The sequence below is a fragment of the Monodon monoceros genome, unplaced genomic scaffold (assembly GCF_005190385.1).
Source record: "Monodon monoceros isolate NGI ecotype Baffin Bay Population unplaced genomic scaffold, NGI_Narwhal_1 Super_Scaffold_3, whole genome shotgun sequence".
In the NCBI taxonomy this organism is placed as follows: domain Eukaryota; kingdom Metazoa; phylum Chordata; class Mammalia; order Artiodactyla; family Monodontidae; genus Monodon; species Monodon monoceros.
In genome coordinates this window covers 55,968,197-55,985,882 of record NW_021703780.1, presented here as the reverse complement: position 1 = coordinate 55,985,882, position 17,686 = coordinate 55,968,197, and the positions used below count along the sequence as shown (strand labels likewise).

Below are 17,686 nucleotides of genomic sequence, written 5' to 3'. Positions count from 1 at the left end.
GACTAGGGATCAAACCCGTGTCCCCTGCATTGGCAGGTGGATTCTTATCCACTGTGCCACCAGGGAAGCCCCTATGCAGCCTTTTTTTTTTTTTTTTGCGGTACGCGGGCCTCTTACTGTTGTGGCCTCTCCCGTTGCGGAGCACAGGCTCCGGACGCACAGGCTCAGCGGCCATGGCTCACGGGCCCAGCCGCTCCGCAGCATGTGGGATCTTCCCGGACTGGGGCACAAACCCGTGTCCCCTGCATTGGCAGGCGGACTCTCAACCACAGCGCCACCAGGGAAGCCCTATGCAGCCTTTTTGAATTGTTTTTTTTTCACTTAGTAATATGCATTTAATTTTCTCCATGTCTTTTCATGGCTTGATAGCTCATTTCTTTTTTTAAAAAATATTTTTAATTAATTAATGTATGGCTGCGTTGGGTTTTCGTTGCTGCATGCGGGCTTTCATTGCGGGCTTCTTTCTTAGCGGAGCACGGGCGCCAGGTGCACGGGCTTCAGTAGTTGTGGCTCGCAGGCTCGGTAGTTGTGGCACACGGGCTCAGCCGCTCCGTGGCACATGGGATCTTCCCCGACCAGGGCTTGAACCCGTGTCCTCTGCATTAACAGGCAGATTCTTAACCACTTCACCACCAGGGAAGCCCGATAGCTCATTTCTTTTTAGCGCTAAATAACATTCCATTGTCTTGTTGTACCGCAGTTTATTTATCCATTCACCTACTGAAGGATACTTTGGTTGTTTCCAGACTTTGGCAATTATGGATGTAGCTGCAATAAACATCTGTGTTCAGGTTTTTGTGTGGACCTAAGTTTACAAGTTCTTTGGGTACATACCAAGGGGCGCAATTGCTGGATCACGTTTAGTTTTTTAAGGAAGCGCCAAACTGCCTTCCAAAGTGGTGACCATTTTGCACTCCCACCAGCAATGAATGAGAGTTCCTGTTGCTCCACATTCTTGTTAATATTTGCTGTTGTCAGTGCTCTGGATTTTAGCCATTTTAATACGTGTGTAGTGGTAGCTTATTGTTGTTTTAATTTGTGTTTCCCTGATGACATATGAGGTGGGGCATCTTTTCTATGCATATTTGCCATTTGTATATTTCTTTGGTGAGGTATCTGTTCAGGATGTTTCCCCATCTTTAATTGGGTGTCCAGCTTCCATTGCCCACAAGTTTACAGAGAACCTTCTCTGGGAGGTAGACAATACTGCCGCAGTTGTACCAGAGACACAGCTTGACTTGTTGGCTCAGGGAGAGGCAAGGGCAATGGGAAAACTGACTCTGTGCTACCATCTCCTCAGGCGCCCAGGGCAGGAGGGGAAAAGTGTAGTGGTGCACAGCTGGATTGGCGTAGGGAGGAGAAGGCTGGGAAGGACTGCGAGTGTCAAGGCAGGACAGATGGTTTGTGTTCTAGGACCCCACACTGCAGATTCAGAGCATCCAGACTTTGGAGAGAATGGAGGCTGTGATGGGATGAGGAGCAAGAGAAGTTATGGCTAGACTTGGGAGAATTTGGGGAAACAGCTACAAGAATACAAAGTTCGGGGTCCCATCCTGCAGCTGAGGAACTTGGTCAGCTCTCCCCCAGCAGCTCCTGGGACTAGTACTGTGCTAGCTGTTGCCAGTCTCTAAGGAAACGTTCAAATCAATGATGATAACTCAATGGTCCCTTCTGTCCCCGCTTCTGGGACCACATATGCCTAAATCATGTTAAGCTTGGGGCTGCCATTAGCCTAGAATGATTGTGGGGCAATGGAGGATTCCTAACCTCAGGCCTGGACAGACGCCTTCCGTCTAGCCTTTCTCCTGTCTGAAAGACTTCATGCATAACTTGGGAGAAGCAATAGGTTGGGGAGAGTAGATGTCAGTCAAAACTGTTTCCATAGCAATGTGAGGCTCAGAAAGCAAGAACCTCTGGAGAGACAGGGCCCAGGACTGGGAAAAGAGCCACAGAACTGGGAGCTTGAAAACTCAGAAGACATGTGTCTTGCTTCCTGATTTGACTGCATTGCCCTGGTTATCTTGAGCCATGCAATCAGATTTGATTGCATTTTGCACTGTTTTGTGTCAAATGTGAAAATACCTTTGACCCTTAGAAAGTGCCAGAGACTTCCTCAGGAGTTGCAGGACTCCTAATGAGTGAAAGAAAAAATCCTGTTTACTCCAATAATACCTAAAACTACACTGTCCAATGGAGTGGCCACTCATTACATGTGGCTATTTTGTTCTCTTTTTTTCTTTTAGCTGCACCGTGTGGCTTGTGGGATCTTAGTTCCCTGACCAGGGATTGAACCTGGCCCTTGTCAGTGGAAGCGCTGAGTCCTAACCACTGGACCGCCAGGGAATTTCCTACATGTGGCTATTTAAGCTAGTTAAAATTAACAGAAGGAAAAGTTCAGTTTCTCACTCACTCTAGCCACATTTCCAGTGCTCAATGACCACATGTGGCTAGGGGCAGCAAAGCTGTAAAACATTTCCATTATTGTGGAATATTCTTTTCTTTTTAACATCCTTATTGGAGTATAATTGCTTTACATTGTTGTGTTAGTTTCTGCTGTATAACAAAGTGAATCATATTGTGGAATATTCTATCAGACAGTGCTGGCCTTGATATTTGGCTTTCCTAGGCAATAAACTTCAAAATATTTTTTGGACGCTGATATAGATTTGATGACCTTTTATTTTGACAAGTAAGCACATTAGATTAACCTGCTATTTGTTATAACCATTATTTCATAAAATAAAAACCAGAGATAAGAAACCTATAAGCTCAGAATAAAGGATTTCTTCAGAAGAAAGTATAAATGGGCATCTTTGCAGTGACACTGACAGAGAAGCCCTGGAGCCTGTATTGACATTCCTGTGCCTTTGTCAGCTTGTAGGACTTGGGCCTCTTTAGTACTGCACTTGAGCCCTATCCTTGAAAAGGGCATCAGGAAGGCCCTTTTGGAAAGTGACGTGCCCATCTCAGTGCATCATGTAAGGAGGTCATGATGTCAGTATGACTTATTACTGGTAATGTTACTTTGATCATTTAGATAAGGTGGCATCTGCCTGGTTTTCCACTGTAAATGACTTGTTTTCCTTTTGTAATCTCTGGAGATATACTTTGAGACTATGCAAATAGTGATTTTTTCAGCATATTTCTGGCCACTAATTTTGACATCTTTTGATGAATCTTTCCAACACCACTTAGGTATTTGTTTACTATGGCCTCTGTAACAAACTATCACAAACTTGGTGGCTTAAAAGAACAGAAATGTATGCTCTCAGAGTTCTAGAAGCCAGAAGTTTGAAATCAGTTTCATTAGGCTGAAGTCAGGGTGTTGGCAGGTCTGCACTCCCTCTGAAGACTTTTGGGGAGAATCTTGTTTCTTCCAGCTTCTGGTGGCTGTGAGCATTCTCTGCCTCTCTTCACATTGTCTTGTCTGTGTCTAATCTCTGTCTGCCTTTCTCTTACAAGGAAATGTGTGATGGCTTTTAGAGCCTCTCCAGATTATCCAGGATTCTCTGAGAGCCTTAATTTAATCACACCTGCAAAGTTTACCACATAAGGTAACATTCACAGGTTCCAGGGATTAGGACCTATCTCTTAGGAGGCTGCCATTCAGACCACTGCAACTTATTATTGTGGAATTTTCCAAATGGTGATTTTCTTTTTCTTTTTTAAAAAAATTTATTTATTTTATTTTGATTTTTGGCTGCATTGGGTCTTTGTTCCTGCACACAGGCTTCTCATTGCAGTGGCTTCTATTGTTGCGGAGCACGGGCTCTAGGCGTGTGGGCTTCAGTAGTTGTGGCTCGAGGGCTCTAGAGCGCAGGCTCAGTAGTTGTGGCACACTGGCTTAGTTGCTCCGCGGCATGTGGGATCTCCTGGACCAGGGCTTGAACCCGTGTCCCCTGAATTGGCAGGCGGATTCTTAACCACTGCGCCACCAGGGAAGTCCCCCAAATGGTGATTTTTCTATTTCCATCATTCCTCCTACATTTATTAATTGGGATTCTACTGCAAGGAAGACCTATCCCTTCTCCTCCAGGTGTGTCCTTTTGACATGCCCCCATTATTCTTTGAGGACCGCCTTACTTTTGGGCACAAGATGTTCCAGGCTTGTCCTTTTACTATTCCTGCCTCAGCCCTGGGATTACATTACTGGCCTATTTGTCTAGCCCTGCTCCTATGGTCCATTTCTGAGAAGCAAGGGGATAGTTCGTGAGGGAAAAGGACTAGCCTCTCTTCTCTGGCCCCAAACTCATTCACCTTTCTCTGCAATTAACAGGACCCACTGTTCTTAGAAAGCAGTTTACAGAGGTGAAGCAATTTTCTTAAGGCTGCTTAGCAGATGTCACCTGCCACCCTACCTTGGTCTTGGGCTTTCATCATGAGATATGCTTCCTGGCTGGTAACACTTACACTTAACATTGTTAGAAATATCACCTACGGTAAAGACTTCATCAATATGATAAGTTTCAAGATTTAAGATCTTTTAAATAGTCTTTCATGTTACTTGTTTAAATTTTTTGTTTGATCTCCCTTATAATAGGCTTTATCAGTATTTCTCAAATTTGAGTGTGCATCAGAACCACCTGGCGGACTTGTTACAGAGAATGCTGGGCCCTACACCCGAAATTTCTGATTCTCAGGCAAGGCCTGCAAATTTGCATCTTTAGGTTTCCAGGGGTGCTGATGCTGCTTGTCAAGGATCCACACTTTGATAACCACCAGCCTGTTAAAAAAAAAACAACAACACTCATTTATTCTAACTATATTTATTCTGCTCTTAATATGTTAGGTACTGTTCTGGGTACAGAGGATACAGAGGTAAGACAAAGTCCCTGCCCTCAAGACTTCCACCTGTAAATGATAAGACATACTAAGATTTACAGTAATTAAAGCAGTGGGGTGTTGGTACAAGAATAGATATAGCAGTGATACAGATTAGAAAAAACCCTGGCTTGTTACGTGAGTATACATTAAAGATAGTACTAGGAATGGCTTCGGGACTAGTTTGTATAATTTAGAGAGCCTATTTCAGGACTCACTAGCCCACTCACATGAATCACTTTTGAGGATTCTTTACACTAGGTCTTAAAATGGCTGAAAGATAGATGTGGCACCAAATTCATAACATGGAATCTGAAATTCCTAATTTCTGGCTGGTGAAGACTGGGATCTTGACAAGTCTCCAGTTTTGGTTGACTTGCAGTAATGAGGAGAATTATTAGGTAACATGAAAAACAGTTTAGCTTCCCTGGTCAATCAAAAAAAAATGCCAGTTAAATATAACTATTAAACACCATTTTCAAAGCATCAAATTGAATGCATCATGGATGAGGTGATGTGGGCTATCGTAAATGGTATGAATAAAATGGTAAAAACCACCTAGAAAGCAATTTGAAAGAAAGCATGAAAAGCTTTAGAAATATTCAAATACTTTGATCTAGTAATTCTGCTTCCAGCAACTCATTCTAAGGAAATCATCAGAAATACACTTGGAGGTTTCTGTGCACACACATTCTACCACTGTATCATTAGGCTGCATGTAACAGAAACCTGACAGAGGCTTAACTAAGATGGTGTTTATCCTCATGTATCAGGAAGTCCAAGGCTAGTACAGCAGCTCCTCCAGGCATGCCATCACGATCCAAGCTCCTCGAGTCTTTCCACTGTACCACCCAGAACAAGTGGCTGTCTTCTTCATGCCCCAAAATGGCTCTGGTACTTCTTGGTTTCATGTTTGTGCTCCAGGCAGGATGGAGAGAAGACAAAGGTTCATGCTTGCCAAATCTGTCCTTTTGTATCAAAAAACCTAGTAAGCACACTTCCACTTTTATCTTTTTTTTTTAACCATGTAATCAATAATAGTCACCATGTGATTCAGTAGATCCTAACTTGTATCATGGTCACCTGTATTATTACTTGTTCAAGATCCACTTGTATCTCTTAACTTACCAGAGCTGTCACATGGCTACCCTTAGCAGAAGCTGGGGAAGTATTGGTAACTAGGTACATGATCATTTCCCTCATCCAAAGTGAGGTTCTGCTGAAGAGGAAGACAAAATACAGGATCTGTTTAATTACAACATTCTCTGTAGCTATTAATGTCAGGATTTCAAATTTTACTGACCTAGAAAAATGCTCATGATACAACGTCAAGTGAGAAGCAGGACTGAGAACATACAGAATACAATCACAATTTTGTTTAGAAAAGTATAATTTACATACACACACACACAGGAAATAACAAAATGTTAGTGGTAGTTAATGTCTAGAGAGTTAGCAGTTCAGGTCAAAAGGGTATTGATGGATAGATATGTTTTATCTTACTGAATGTTTTCTGTATTTTCTAAATTTTCTCCAGTGAACGTGTATTATCTTTTTTTTTCCTTTTAATGTTTTATTTTTATTTTTTGGCCACACTGTGCAGCATATGGAATCTTAGTTCCCCAACCAGGGATTGAACCTGTGCCCCCTGCAGTGGAAGCATGAGGTCTTAACCACTGGACAACCAGGGAAGTCCCTAAACTTGTATTATAATAGGAAAAAAAGATGTTATTTAAAAAAATACTCCGTATGTTCTTAAAGAAGACTAAGTCCAAAATATTTATTTACACTTATTCATTTTCATCTTCATTGTCAAAAGAAAGGAGGCTACTATTTTTGATTTGCTTTTGTGAGTTTTTTTTAACTGAATCCTGCTTATTTATTTCATCTTCTTCATTTGTCTTCTTCTTTTTTGAGCTTGCTCTTAAACCGGAATATTTTTCATCTGAGGAACGCTTGACTGGTTTTCGATACATAATTCTTCCATCAGCTGAAGCTGGTTCTTCATCTGCAGCAAAAAACAAAGTTAAAAAACTTTCTTTCTCTCATTTTTTTTACTTTATTGGAGTGTCAAATGGCAAGAAAATCTCATACGGTATTTATGGACGTCCTTGAGTCAATTCAGTCTGGTCTTTTCCACTGCCTCTAGCTATATAGCCACAAGACATGCAGTCACTTAATAAAAACTCATGTTCAGGGCACAGTGGTTGAAAGTCCGCCTGCCAATGCAGGGGACACGGGTTCGTGCCCTGGTCCGGGAAGATCCCACATGCCGCGGAGCAGCTGGGCCCGTGAGCCATGGCCGCTGAGCCTGCGCATCCGGAGCCTGTGCTCCGCAACGGGAGAGGCCACAACAGTGAGAGGCCCGCGTACCGCAAAAAACAAAAAACAAAAACTCATGTACCGAACGAAGTATAGTGTAATATTGCCAGTCCCCAATTCATTACAATCAGACTATATTTTTTAAGTATCTCGAAAAGTGATTGTTTGGAACTCCGGCATTTCCTCCTAAATCAATGTAATAAATACTACAAATAATGAAAAAAATACTATATAGCATACCATACACCAGGCACTAATTAAATACACCTCTGTTGACTAGTTTGTAAACCTAACCAGGTATTTTTTTAAAAAACAGGATGTTTTTACTTAAATTTGCACTTAATCCTTATAACAGCCCAATAAAGTGGGCACAACTTGTCCCCATTTTACTGATGAGGTAACTGAGGCTGAGAGGTGAAATAACTTGTTCAAGGTAACACATCTGGTAAGTGTTAAAGCCAAAGTTTGAACCTAGGACTGTCTCCTTCAAACATACCATACCATTGTATAAAATGATTTCATACCTAACTCGTTAAGTTGGTAGAAAAACCAGCTTACTTTCAGACATACCTGCTTTGGCAGCCTTTATTTCTGTTTTAATTTTCATGACTTCTTCAACTGATAGGTCTCCCTTTTTTAAAACCACCACTTGGGGCTGTTCATCTTCTTTGTCACTGTGATCACCATCTTCACCTGGGAGCTGAAGCTGGATTCTCTAGGAAAAAACACAAACATAACATTTAAGTTGCTGACCTTGAACTAAATACAACCCCTGTCTCTGTGAGAAACTGTAATTACTAGAATGAGAAGGGTAACATTATTGACTAAATGTGTTTGGCAATGAATTTTCAAGTAACTCTTAAAAATCTAACCTCACCAGAGTAGGGAAGAGGTCCACCTGCCAGTTATCCTGGGGTGCCTGTCCAAGGGAGCTGGTTTCCATTTCAGCAGGACCCCAGCTTGCAGTTCCTGATGTCAGGGGCCCTCTGCTTCATGTTCTGCCAGCATTCAGCCTACTCAGGGTAGTGCTGACTACAGCAGTTCTCTCTGCTCTTCATCAACCCTTTTCATGTACACCTCTTCTCAAAGTGTGACAAAAAATAAACACCACCAAAGTACAGAAAACGGCAAGTAAAAGGTCCTTCTTCACCTACTTCTGCTTATCTTTACCCCCTTCCAGTAGCTTGTTTGGTGGGTATCCTAAGTGTTATTCTAAGGGTATAAAAATACGGAGGTACAGAAAACATTTTGTATACAAACAAGACACGGAACATACTACTATATGACTTGCTTCCTTTTTTCTTTTTAAATTATGAAATTTACCAAACATAAAAAAGTACAGAAAATAACAGAAACCATGCACTGACTCTACAGGTGCAACAAATGGTAATATTTGGCTAGTTGACTGAGATTTTTTAAAATGTCAGACATCATATAAGCCCCACTCACCCAAGTTTTTTACTCAAAAACATCTTTGCACAATGCCTTGAGATACATATGACATCATCTATTTTTAAAAATCACAGCCCAGTATTTATACATATGGTTATCTCATGGTTTATTTGACCAATTCTTTGTAAGTAAAAATTTTGGTTGTTTCTAGTTTTTTTCTACTGTAATAAAATTTTTGCACATGTTTTTGTTCACCTTTGCAAACTTACACATAGATAAATTCCTCGAATGGAAATGCTAGGTTGAAAGGCATGCACACCCACCACACATTATTCAAATAGATGTCAGTCCACCTCTCACAGAGCCTTCCTTGTCTCCCAAACAGGGCAACAAAGCCCTGCAGCTGTCCGACCACAGCTGTAATCTTAAACTATAAACTATAATTATATAGTGATTTCCCATGAAACTCTTTTCTTTTTGTTAACAGATTCCTAGAATGATTATACTGCCAAAATGATTAAGAATGAAGTTGGTTTCGCAAACACAGGAACCTGGGACATCTGTCTATGGAAAAGTCTGTTGATCAAATGTGTTAGCCCAAATGACTGATATTATTTGGAAAGTTCCCCCCTCCCGCCCCGAGTTCTCCTAAGATAGCATTCTAAGCTGCAATCTTCAAGGTGTTAACTAGGCACACACATGATCATCACTAGGACCTGAAGCAAACTATAAAATTAGGTCCATATTCTCCTCATTGCTGTAACCATGTCCCTTTTCTCAAACTTCATCCTCTTTGCCATAGTCACTGTTTTTGGTCCTGGGGACCAGTCACTCCCTGATCATGTTATCTCTATCCAAACATGCTCCTTGTTGCCTACTGAATAGTCCATATGGCCTCACCTCTATCAGTCCCTCAATCACTTCTAAACACAGTCAGTCCGTGACTCACTGTCTCTACACCTTTACCCATGCTGTTCCTTCCATCTCTACCTGCTGACTTACCCATGCTCAAGATTCAATCTAAATGTCCCTTCCTCCATGAAGCCTTGCCTGACGATAACCACAGTCATCTAACCAATGTAACTTGTCACCCACTACTTGGTGCCACAGGCACTGTACTAGGAAAATATAGAGGGATTAAGATACTTAGAGTGTTCGATTTAGTGGTGGAGATACCCAAGAGAGTAAGTAGTTGCCATGCATAATGATGAGTATTGCAGATAAGATGCGGATAGAGCGAAGAGAAGAACAGAGGAGGAGTTACTGTCTGGGGGAGGTTCAAAAGGCTTCACTGAGGTGGTGACCTGTGAAGGCTGAGATGAGGCAGGCAGGAAGGTGTTAAAGAACAGGGCATTTTGGAGATCCATCTCTTTGTCCTTTCGGAGCCTGGCCCAGGGCCTGGATTTAGCACATACTCACTGGATTAACTGCACTTAAGTCAATCTTGTGTCCTTCTACTAAGTGACTTGAGGGGTGGGTCTTTGTGCAAGTGCTAGACACAAAGTGCTAAATAAATTCTCTATTTCTCCACACATGCCCTAAGCATAATAGTCTCTTTCTATTAAAAAAGGTAGGGCAGATTTTGATGTGAATCAGTTCGGGAAGGAGCCTGGGGGAGCTTAGAAGTTGCCTCCCACCGATCCCCATTTCTAAACTATCCAGGTGTGGCTCCTTCCTGAAGCTCCTCTTCTTCTATTGAAAGCCAAGATATAAAAGGTTTTTGCTTTCCGTTTGTTTTTTGTTTTTTTTTTTGGTGACAATAAGCACAGAAGTAGATCTAGGGCATTCGTTAAGGATGTTCCAGACTCAAGGCTTAGGATATCAGGTCATTTGATCGAGTGGCCTTAGTTTCTTTACCTGGAAAATGGGACGACGCTACCACCCACACTGCTAACTACAGGTTATGCGATAAGCAAGTGAAAACGAAGAGAGACGAAAATGATCTTTCTTAACTGTCTACCAAGGACGAGGCGCTTTACCTGCGTGAAGTCATTTTCAAAAACACAGCAGCACTGTGAAAACGACAAATAGCTTCCTGGGCGAAAGAGACAGTAGTTTGTTTGAAGATGACCAGCCTGGGGTCTGAGGACACTCGGACTAGGGGCCGGGCGCGGGTGCGAGGAGGGACCCATCAGTATCTAGCCTCCAAGTCAAGCCAGAAGCTGAAATTGGCGGAGCGGGCCGCATTTCTGCGGTAACGGGACTGGCCCGGGCTCACCTTGGTTTCTACCGTGGGCCCTTCCTCGTAGCCGATCCGTTCCTTGAAGCGGGCCAGGAACGCCGGCTCGGCTGGCCGCACGTACGACACCTGGTTCCGCTTGCTCATAGCCGCGCTAGGGAAAAACAGGACCCCACAGCCGCCTGTAGACTGTACAGAGGCGACGGCGCTTACTCGTGACGTCACGTCGGCCCCGCCCCTGACACAGAGGGCCTGGCAACATGGCAGCCTCCGTGCTGGCGTCAACGTCCGACCTGAGCGCCAAATTTAAATTCGCGGCCATCTTGAGTGGGCGGAATCTCCGTGCGCGGCTGGGCTGGAAGTGAGGGCGGTCGCTCAGTCGGTCTCGGGATCGAGGGGTGAGGGCACCATGGCGTCTGGCTGCAAAAGTAAGTGAGAAGCCCAGGCTTCGTGACCCCCGTCTCCGCCCCCAAATACGAGCTTTCCTGCTGGGTGGGAAGGGCAGGAGCGGACTGAGCGGCGGGGGATATTTGAAATCTCCCTCTGTCTCTCCAAGATAATACACTAATGGAACAGCTCTCTTCCCTTCCGTCTATGTGTTGGGCGCACGCTACGAGCCTGGCGCAATTCTAAGCTCTGGGGCTGAGCAGAGAACCGGAACCGAGCCCTCATCCAGGCGCTTGGCTCCTAAGCGACCTGCTGGTTCTTCCCTCCTGTTCTCGGTCCTGCCGTTTCGTCGCTGGCCTCTTCCCGAGTCCGGACCCGGGCTGCCTCTCTAGGTATCTTCGCCTGAGGGTCGGCCCCAGCTCTCACTACCTTCTGCGTATTTCCACAATACTGACTTTCCTGAAGGGAAGAACTTATTCTTGTTCCAAGCATGTCTCTCTCTTTTGGAGGGTCCGCTGTGGACTCTCCTTAGGTAAGGGACTTTTAAAGCACAGAATTCAGTAGTGTCTTTATATTCTCACAGTCCTTTTTTTCTTCTCCAGGAGACCCCTTCAATTTCTTCCTTTTTCTCATGGAAGGGAGCCTGTCATTTTGCTTTTGATAAACTGTTCAACTTTACTAATTTCTTGGTCCTTTGCTGCACCTGTATACGTGCCTCTTACATCGCCTAACCCTTTAAGGAGTCTTGGTTTTTTAAAGCTGATTTTGAGCTGATTCGATGGATCTTTGTGAGTGGTATGAACGGTAACGAGGCGATGCCTATGTTAGAAGATTGAACAAATGGTGAATTTTTGGTGTTTGAACCTTTCGATAACGTTAATGCTTTTAGCTGTCAATTGCAATTCTTTCCTGATACGTTTGTTGTTTTACTCACCTTTTAGGTCCATTATACCATTAACACCTCATTATGCTCTCTTTTTCCATCTAAAATGTTCCTTTTCCTCCCCCATTTTCAGTATTCAGGGAATATTGGCACACAAATTGGTACGTTATTGGAGCAAAATGTTGATCGCGCTTTCTGCACAATCACAGTGTTCAGTAAATCTGGACTCAAGTAAGAGAATTGATGTTTGTGATATTAGAGCATCTGTTTATTTAATGGAAAGTGACATATGTATGTGACTGTGTTAAAGGACTCTGTCCTGTCTGTACACATCAAGAAGTGATGGGAGAGCTTCCCTGGTGGCACAGTGGTTAAGAATCCGCCTGCCAATGCAGGGGACACGGGTTCGATCCCTGGTCCGGAAAGATCCCACATGCTGCAGAGCAACTAAGCCCGTGCACCACAACTACTGAGGCTGCTCACTGGAGCCGGCGAACCACAGCTACTGAGCCCATGTGCCACAACTACTGAAGCCCTCATGCCTAGAGCCCATGCTCCGCAACAAGAGAAGCCACCGCAATGAGAAGCCCACACACTGGAACGAAGACCCAACACAGCCCAAAATAAATAAATAAATAAATATTTTTTTCTAAAAAGTGATGGGAGCAAGGGTATTCACAGCTCCCCTTTATGATGGTGGCGATTTCCATGGGGAACTCTCCTGCTCCTTTAAGTTTGTTAGCAAAGTTGAGGTTGATGACATCCCAGGTAAGTGCATTCCCAGCAGGCTTAGAGACCGGGAACATGAAGTGGGAACACAGGGAAGGAGAGAGCCCATGCAGTGCTCCCTGCAGCTCTTACTTTTGTGCTCATGAAGGTTATTTCTTGTGACAACACTGGCACCATGGGTTGCTGACTGAAATCAGAGAAATGAGAATGTGAAATAACCCTCATGAAATTGACTGAGTTTAAGAGTCCCTTTCTGAACTTAATCATATTTGGCTAGATGATCCATAGCTATCTGGACTGCAGAGTAAGCATCTAAGGTTTGTTTGTTTATTTTTATTGAAGTATAGTTGACTTACAATGTTTCAGGTGTACAGCAAAGTGATTCAGTTACATATATATATATATTTATTTATTTTCTGATTGTGTCATCTGCCCGCTCTAAATTCTTCTTTTTTTTTTTTAACTTTTAATTTTATATTGGAGTATAGCCAATTAACAATGTTGTGATAGTTTCAGGTGCAGGGCAAAGTGACTCAGCCATATATATGCATGTATCCGTTCTCCCCCAAACTCCCCTCCCATCCAGGCTGCCACATAACATTGAACAGGGTTCCCTGTGCTATACAGTAGGTCCTTGTTGGTTATCCATTTAAAATATAGTAGTGTGTACATGTCAATCCCAAACTCCCTAACTATCCCTTTGCCCCACCCTTCCCTCCTGGTAACCATAAATTCGTTCTCTAAGTTTGTGAGTCTGTTTCTATTTTGTAAATGAGTTCATTTGTATCATTTCTTTTTAGATTCTGCTTATAAGTGATATCATTCCCCTTCTCTGTCTGACTTAACTTCACTCAGTATGACAATCTCTAGGTCCATCCATGTTGCTGCAAATGGCATTATTTCATTCTTTTTAATGGCTAATATTCCATTGTATATATGTACCACATCTTCTTTATCCATCTAGTTGCTTCCATGTCTTTGCTATTGTAAGCAGTACTGCAATGAACACTGGGGTGCATGTATCCTTTCGGACCATGTTTTTCTCTGGATATGTGCCCAGGAGTGGGATTGCAGGGTCATATGCTAGCTCTTATTGAATTGTCTATTTCTCCCTTCATTTCTTGTCATGTATTTTGGTGCTTTGTTACTAGGTGAATATATGTTTGTTATTTTTTTTTAAGTAATTAATTTTATCTTTGGCTGCGTTGGGTCTTCGTTGCTGCATGCGGGCTTTCTCTAGTTGAGCCGAGCGGGGCCTACTCTTCATTGCAGTGCGCGGGCTTCTCATTGCGATGGCTTCTCTTGTTGTGGACAATGGGCTCTAGGTGCGTGGGCTTCAGTAGTTGTGGCTCGCGGGCTCTAGAGCGCAGGCTCAGTAGTTGTGGCGCACGGGCTTAGTTGCTCTGCAGCATGTGGGATCTTCCCGGACCAGGGCTCGAACCCGTGTCCCCTGCATTGGCAGGTGGATTCTTAACACTGCACCACGAGGGAAGTCCCTAAGTATATGTTTATATCTGTGTTATCTTCCTGGTCGTTTGACCCTTTTATCATTATAAAAAATGTTCTTCTTTATCTCTGGTAACTTTGTTTTAAAGTCTGTCTGAAACCTATATAGCCACTCCTGCTTTCTTGTGATTGCTGTTTGCATGAGATAATCTTTTTTCATCCTTTACTTTCCATATGTTTATATGTTTGAATCTAAAGTGTGTTTCCTTTAGATAGTATATAGTTGGAGCATGTTTTTTCATCTTAGTCTGACAATCTCTGCCCCTTGATTGGGTTGTTTAATCCATTCACATGTTGTTATTGATTTGGTTGTATTCACATCTGCCATTTTACTTTTCATTTTCTATGTGTCACATGTTTTTTATGTTTCTCTGTTCCACCTTTACTGCTTTTTAAAAAAAATTTTATTGGATTATAGTTGATTTACAATGTTGTGTTAGTTTCAGGTGTACAGCAAAGTGAATCAGTTATACATATATATAATGCATATATCCACTCTTTTTAAAATTCTTTTCCCATGTAGGCCATTACAGAGTATTGAGTAGAGTTCCCTGTGCTATATAGTAGGTCCTTATTAGTTATTTATTTTATATATAGTAGTGTGTATATGTCAATCCTAATCTCCCAATTTATCCCTCCCCACTTGTTATGCCCTGGTAGCCATAAATAATTTGTTTTCTACATCTGTGACTCTATTTCCATTTTGTTACTGCTCTTTTTTTTTGGAGGGGGGCCACGCCACATGCAGGATATTAGTTCCCCGACCAGGGATCGAACTCGTGCTTCCAGCAGTGGAAGTGTGGAGTCCTAACCACTGGACCACCAGGGAGCTCCCTGCTTTCTTTTTTTGAAGTTTTTTTTTTTAATGATTGCTCTAGGGTTTAACATATACATCTTAACAGTGTCAGCTTTTATTTTTGGCTGCGTTGGGTCTTCGTTGCTGTGCGCTGGCTTTCTCTAGTTGCAGCGAGCAGGGGCTATGTAGCTTTATTCCCTTTCACCCCCTTCTTTGGTATTATTATTAAACAAGTTACATCTATTGTTAAAAACCCAACAATACATTACTTTACCATCTTTAGTCATTTCCTTAGGCTGTTACAGCTTTGTTCCTACACACCTTCCTTGTGCTATTATTGGCAAATATACATATGTTTCTATATGTTGTAGGCCCAACAATACATTATATACATATTATTTTATACAATTGTTTTGTAATTCAAGTAAGGGGAGGAGAAAATAGGCATTTCTATTGTTTTTTATAATTACATAATCACTGTTACCTGGTGCTCTTTGATTTTTTTCATGTAGATTTGAATTTTACTGTCTGTGGTCACTACTTTCAGGCTGAAGAACTTCCTTTATTATTTCTTGTAAGGTGGGCCTTCTAACAACAAACTCTCTAATTCCTCTGGCCTCTGTTGTTTCTGCTGAGAGTCAGCTGTTAATCTGATTGGGGTTCTCTCATAAGTAATGACTCTCAGCATTTTTACTATGATGGATCTGTGGATCTGCGTGTGTTTATCCTTTTTGGAATTTGTTGAACTTCCTGGATGTGTAGATTGCTTTTTAATGAATTTGGGAAGTTTTTGGCCATTATTTCTTTGAATTTTTTCTGTTCTTTCTCTTTCTTTCTCTTCTGTTCCTTCTCCTGATACTCCCCATTTATGTATGTTGGTATGCTTAATGACGTCCCACATTTCTCTGAGTCTCACTTCACTTTTCTTCATCCTTTTTTCTCTCTGTTCTTTGACTTTTATAATCTCTATTGATCTATCTTAGAGCTTGCTTGTTCTTTTTTTCTGCCAGTTCAAGTCTACTTTGAGCCATTCAAGGGAATTTTTATTTCACTTGATATACTTTTCAACTCCAGAGTTTCCATTTGTTTCTTTTTTATAATTTTTCTTTATTGCTATTCTCTATTTGGTGTGGACATTGTCCTCATACCTTCCTTTAATTCTTAATTTTGATTTCCTTTGGTTCTGTACATGTTTATAATGGCTACTTTGGGGTCTTTTCCTGACAAACCCAGCATGTAGGCGCTGTCACAGGCAGTTTCTGATGCCTGCTTTTTTTCTGGTTTATGGATCATACTTTCTTGTTTCTCTGAATTCCTTGTAATTTTTTTGTTAGAAACTTGACATCTTAGATAATATGTTGTAGCAACTCTGGGTACTGGTCTCCCCATCCTCTAGAATTTATTACTTACAGCAAGAGGAGAATACCTGGATCTTCCCAAAGCAGTCTCTCCCTAAACAGCAAAACTGAGGAAGTCTTAAGCTCAGCGTACATACATATTCATAGAGGGACTTGATTGAACTGAGGAAATTTAGCATAGAGTTGGGGCAAAGGTCGACAAGAGTCCAAGCCTTAGTCGACTGAAGTCTGGAGGGTCACCATCGTAATTCCATCCTCCACCTGACTATGGGCCTTAGTTCCTGCAGAACTCAAAGGTATGTTATTATGTATATCCCTTGAGGAACCTGGACGCTGCCCCAAGGCTGCACTGTGGTTTCTCGACTGCTCCTCCTTGTTTCTACATTTCCTCCCTTAAGGTCATTAATTATTGAGACCTGTTTGAGGGCAAGCATTGCGCCAGGCTTAGACCACAAAATGGCTTAGACCAAAATGGGTTCTCTTATGTCAAGAAAGCCATTCCTGGTTCTCTTTCTCCAGGGACCCCCTAACCTATCTGCTTACAGTTAGAATGGAGTGGAAGATCTAGGCTTGTCCCCTGTCACGCCCAGGCCAGGGAGCTGGAAGACTGAGGAGTGTCAGCAACTGAAGAATAGGCTAGAAGAATCGGGTTTTCATGTTTTACTTTTAAAAACCTTTAATGACTTCTTATCTCTTTTTCTAGCTGAGTTACGCAGTGTGACAAATTGTCAGTCTAACCAACCAAGGTAAGGAAAAAATCTTATTGATGAGACCAAAAGAATTAGGGATGTAGTATTCCTAAAGCAACCATTTAGCATAGTAAGTGAGGGTTCCTTGTTTCAGCATTAAGCTTTGTCCTCGGCTACCTGGAAATATGGAAAAATCACATCTCCTCCCCAGCCCCTGTCCCCTCACCTTCCAGGCTAAAAGATGGAATCAGTAACATAATTCTCCCTTGGGATGACTTACTTTATTATTGCTATTAAAAAGGAAGTCAGAGACAAGCAGAGCTTAGAGCTGCCTTTCAGATGATTTCAAGTAAAGGCTTTTGAAGTTGGCTGATGTGAAGCAAATCAGTAAAGGGTGTGGGTTATGGGAGACTCTTGATAAAAGGTAAACGTAAATGGGTAGATCTCGTACTTTATTGGGGGAACTCAGAATAGAAACACTAGAGGCAATATGAGGCTTAGATCCTTTTTCTCCAGTAAACTTAGCTGCTATATTTTTTTGTCTTTAGTAATGAAGGCGATGCTATCAAAGTTTTTGTGCGAATTCGCCCACCTACAGAGGGTTCTGGATCAGCTGATGGAGAG

At 42.3% G+C, this 17,686-nt stretch overlaps 1 protein-coding gene across 2 annotated transcripts; it reads right to left on the bottom strand.

Moving 5' to 3' along the window:
* Positions 1-6,210: 6,210 nt before the first annotated feature.
* KIAA1143 (KIAA1143 ortholog) lies at positions 6,211-10,910 on the bottom strand. 2 transcript variants are annotated; one of them, XM_029242075.1, is made up of 3 exons: positions 10,754-10,910; positions 7,714-7,858; positions 6,211-6,829 (listed from the first exon to the last, which is right to left on the bottom strand). In XM_029242075.1, the coding sequence occupies exons 1-3, from the start codon at positions 10,859-10,861 to the stop codon at positions 6,612-6,614; spliced, it is 471 nt and encodes a 156-aa protein (XP_029097908.1). In that variant the 5' UTR covers positions 10,862-10,910; the 3' UTR covers positions 6,211-6,611. The 2 variants fall into 2 exon arrangements, with proteins under 2 accessions (XP_029097908.1, XP_029097907.1); XM_029242074.1 differs by lacking the exon at positions 10,754-10,910 and adding an exon at positions 10,515-10,682.
* Between the last annotated feature and the right edge of the window lie 6,776 nt (positions 10,911-17,686).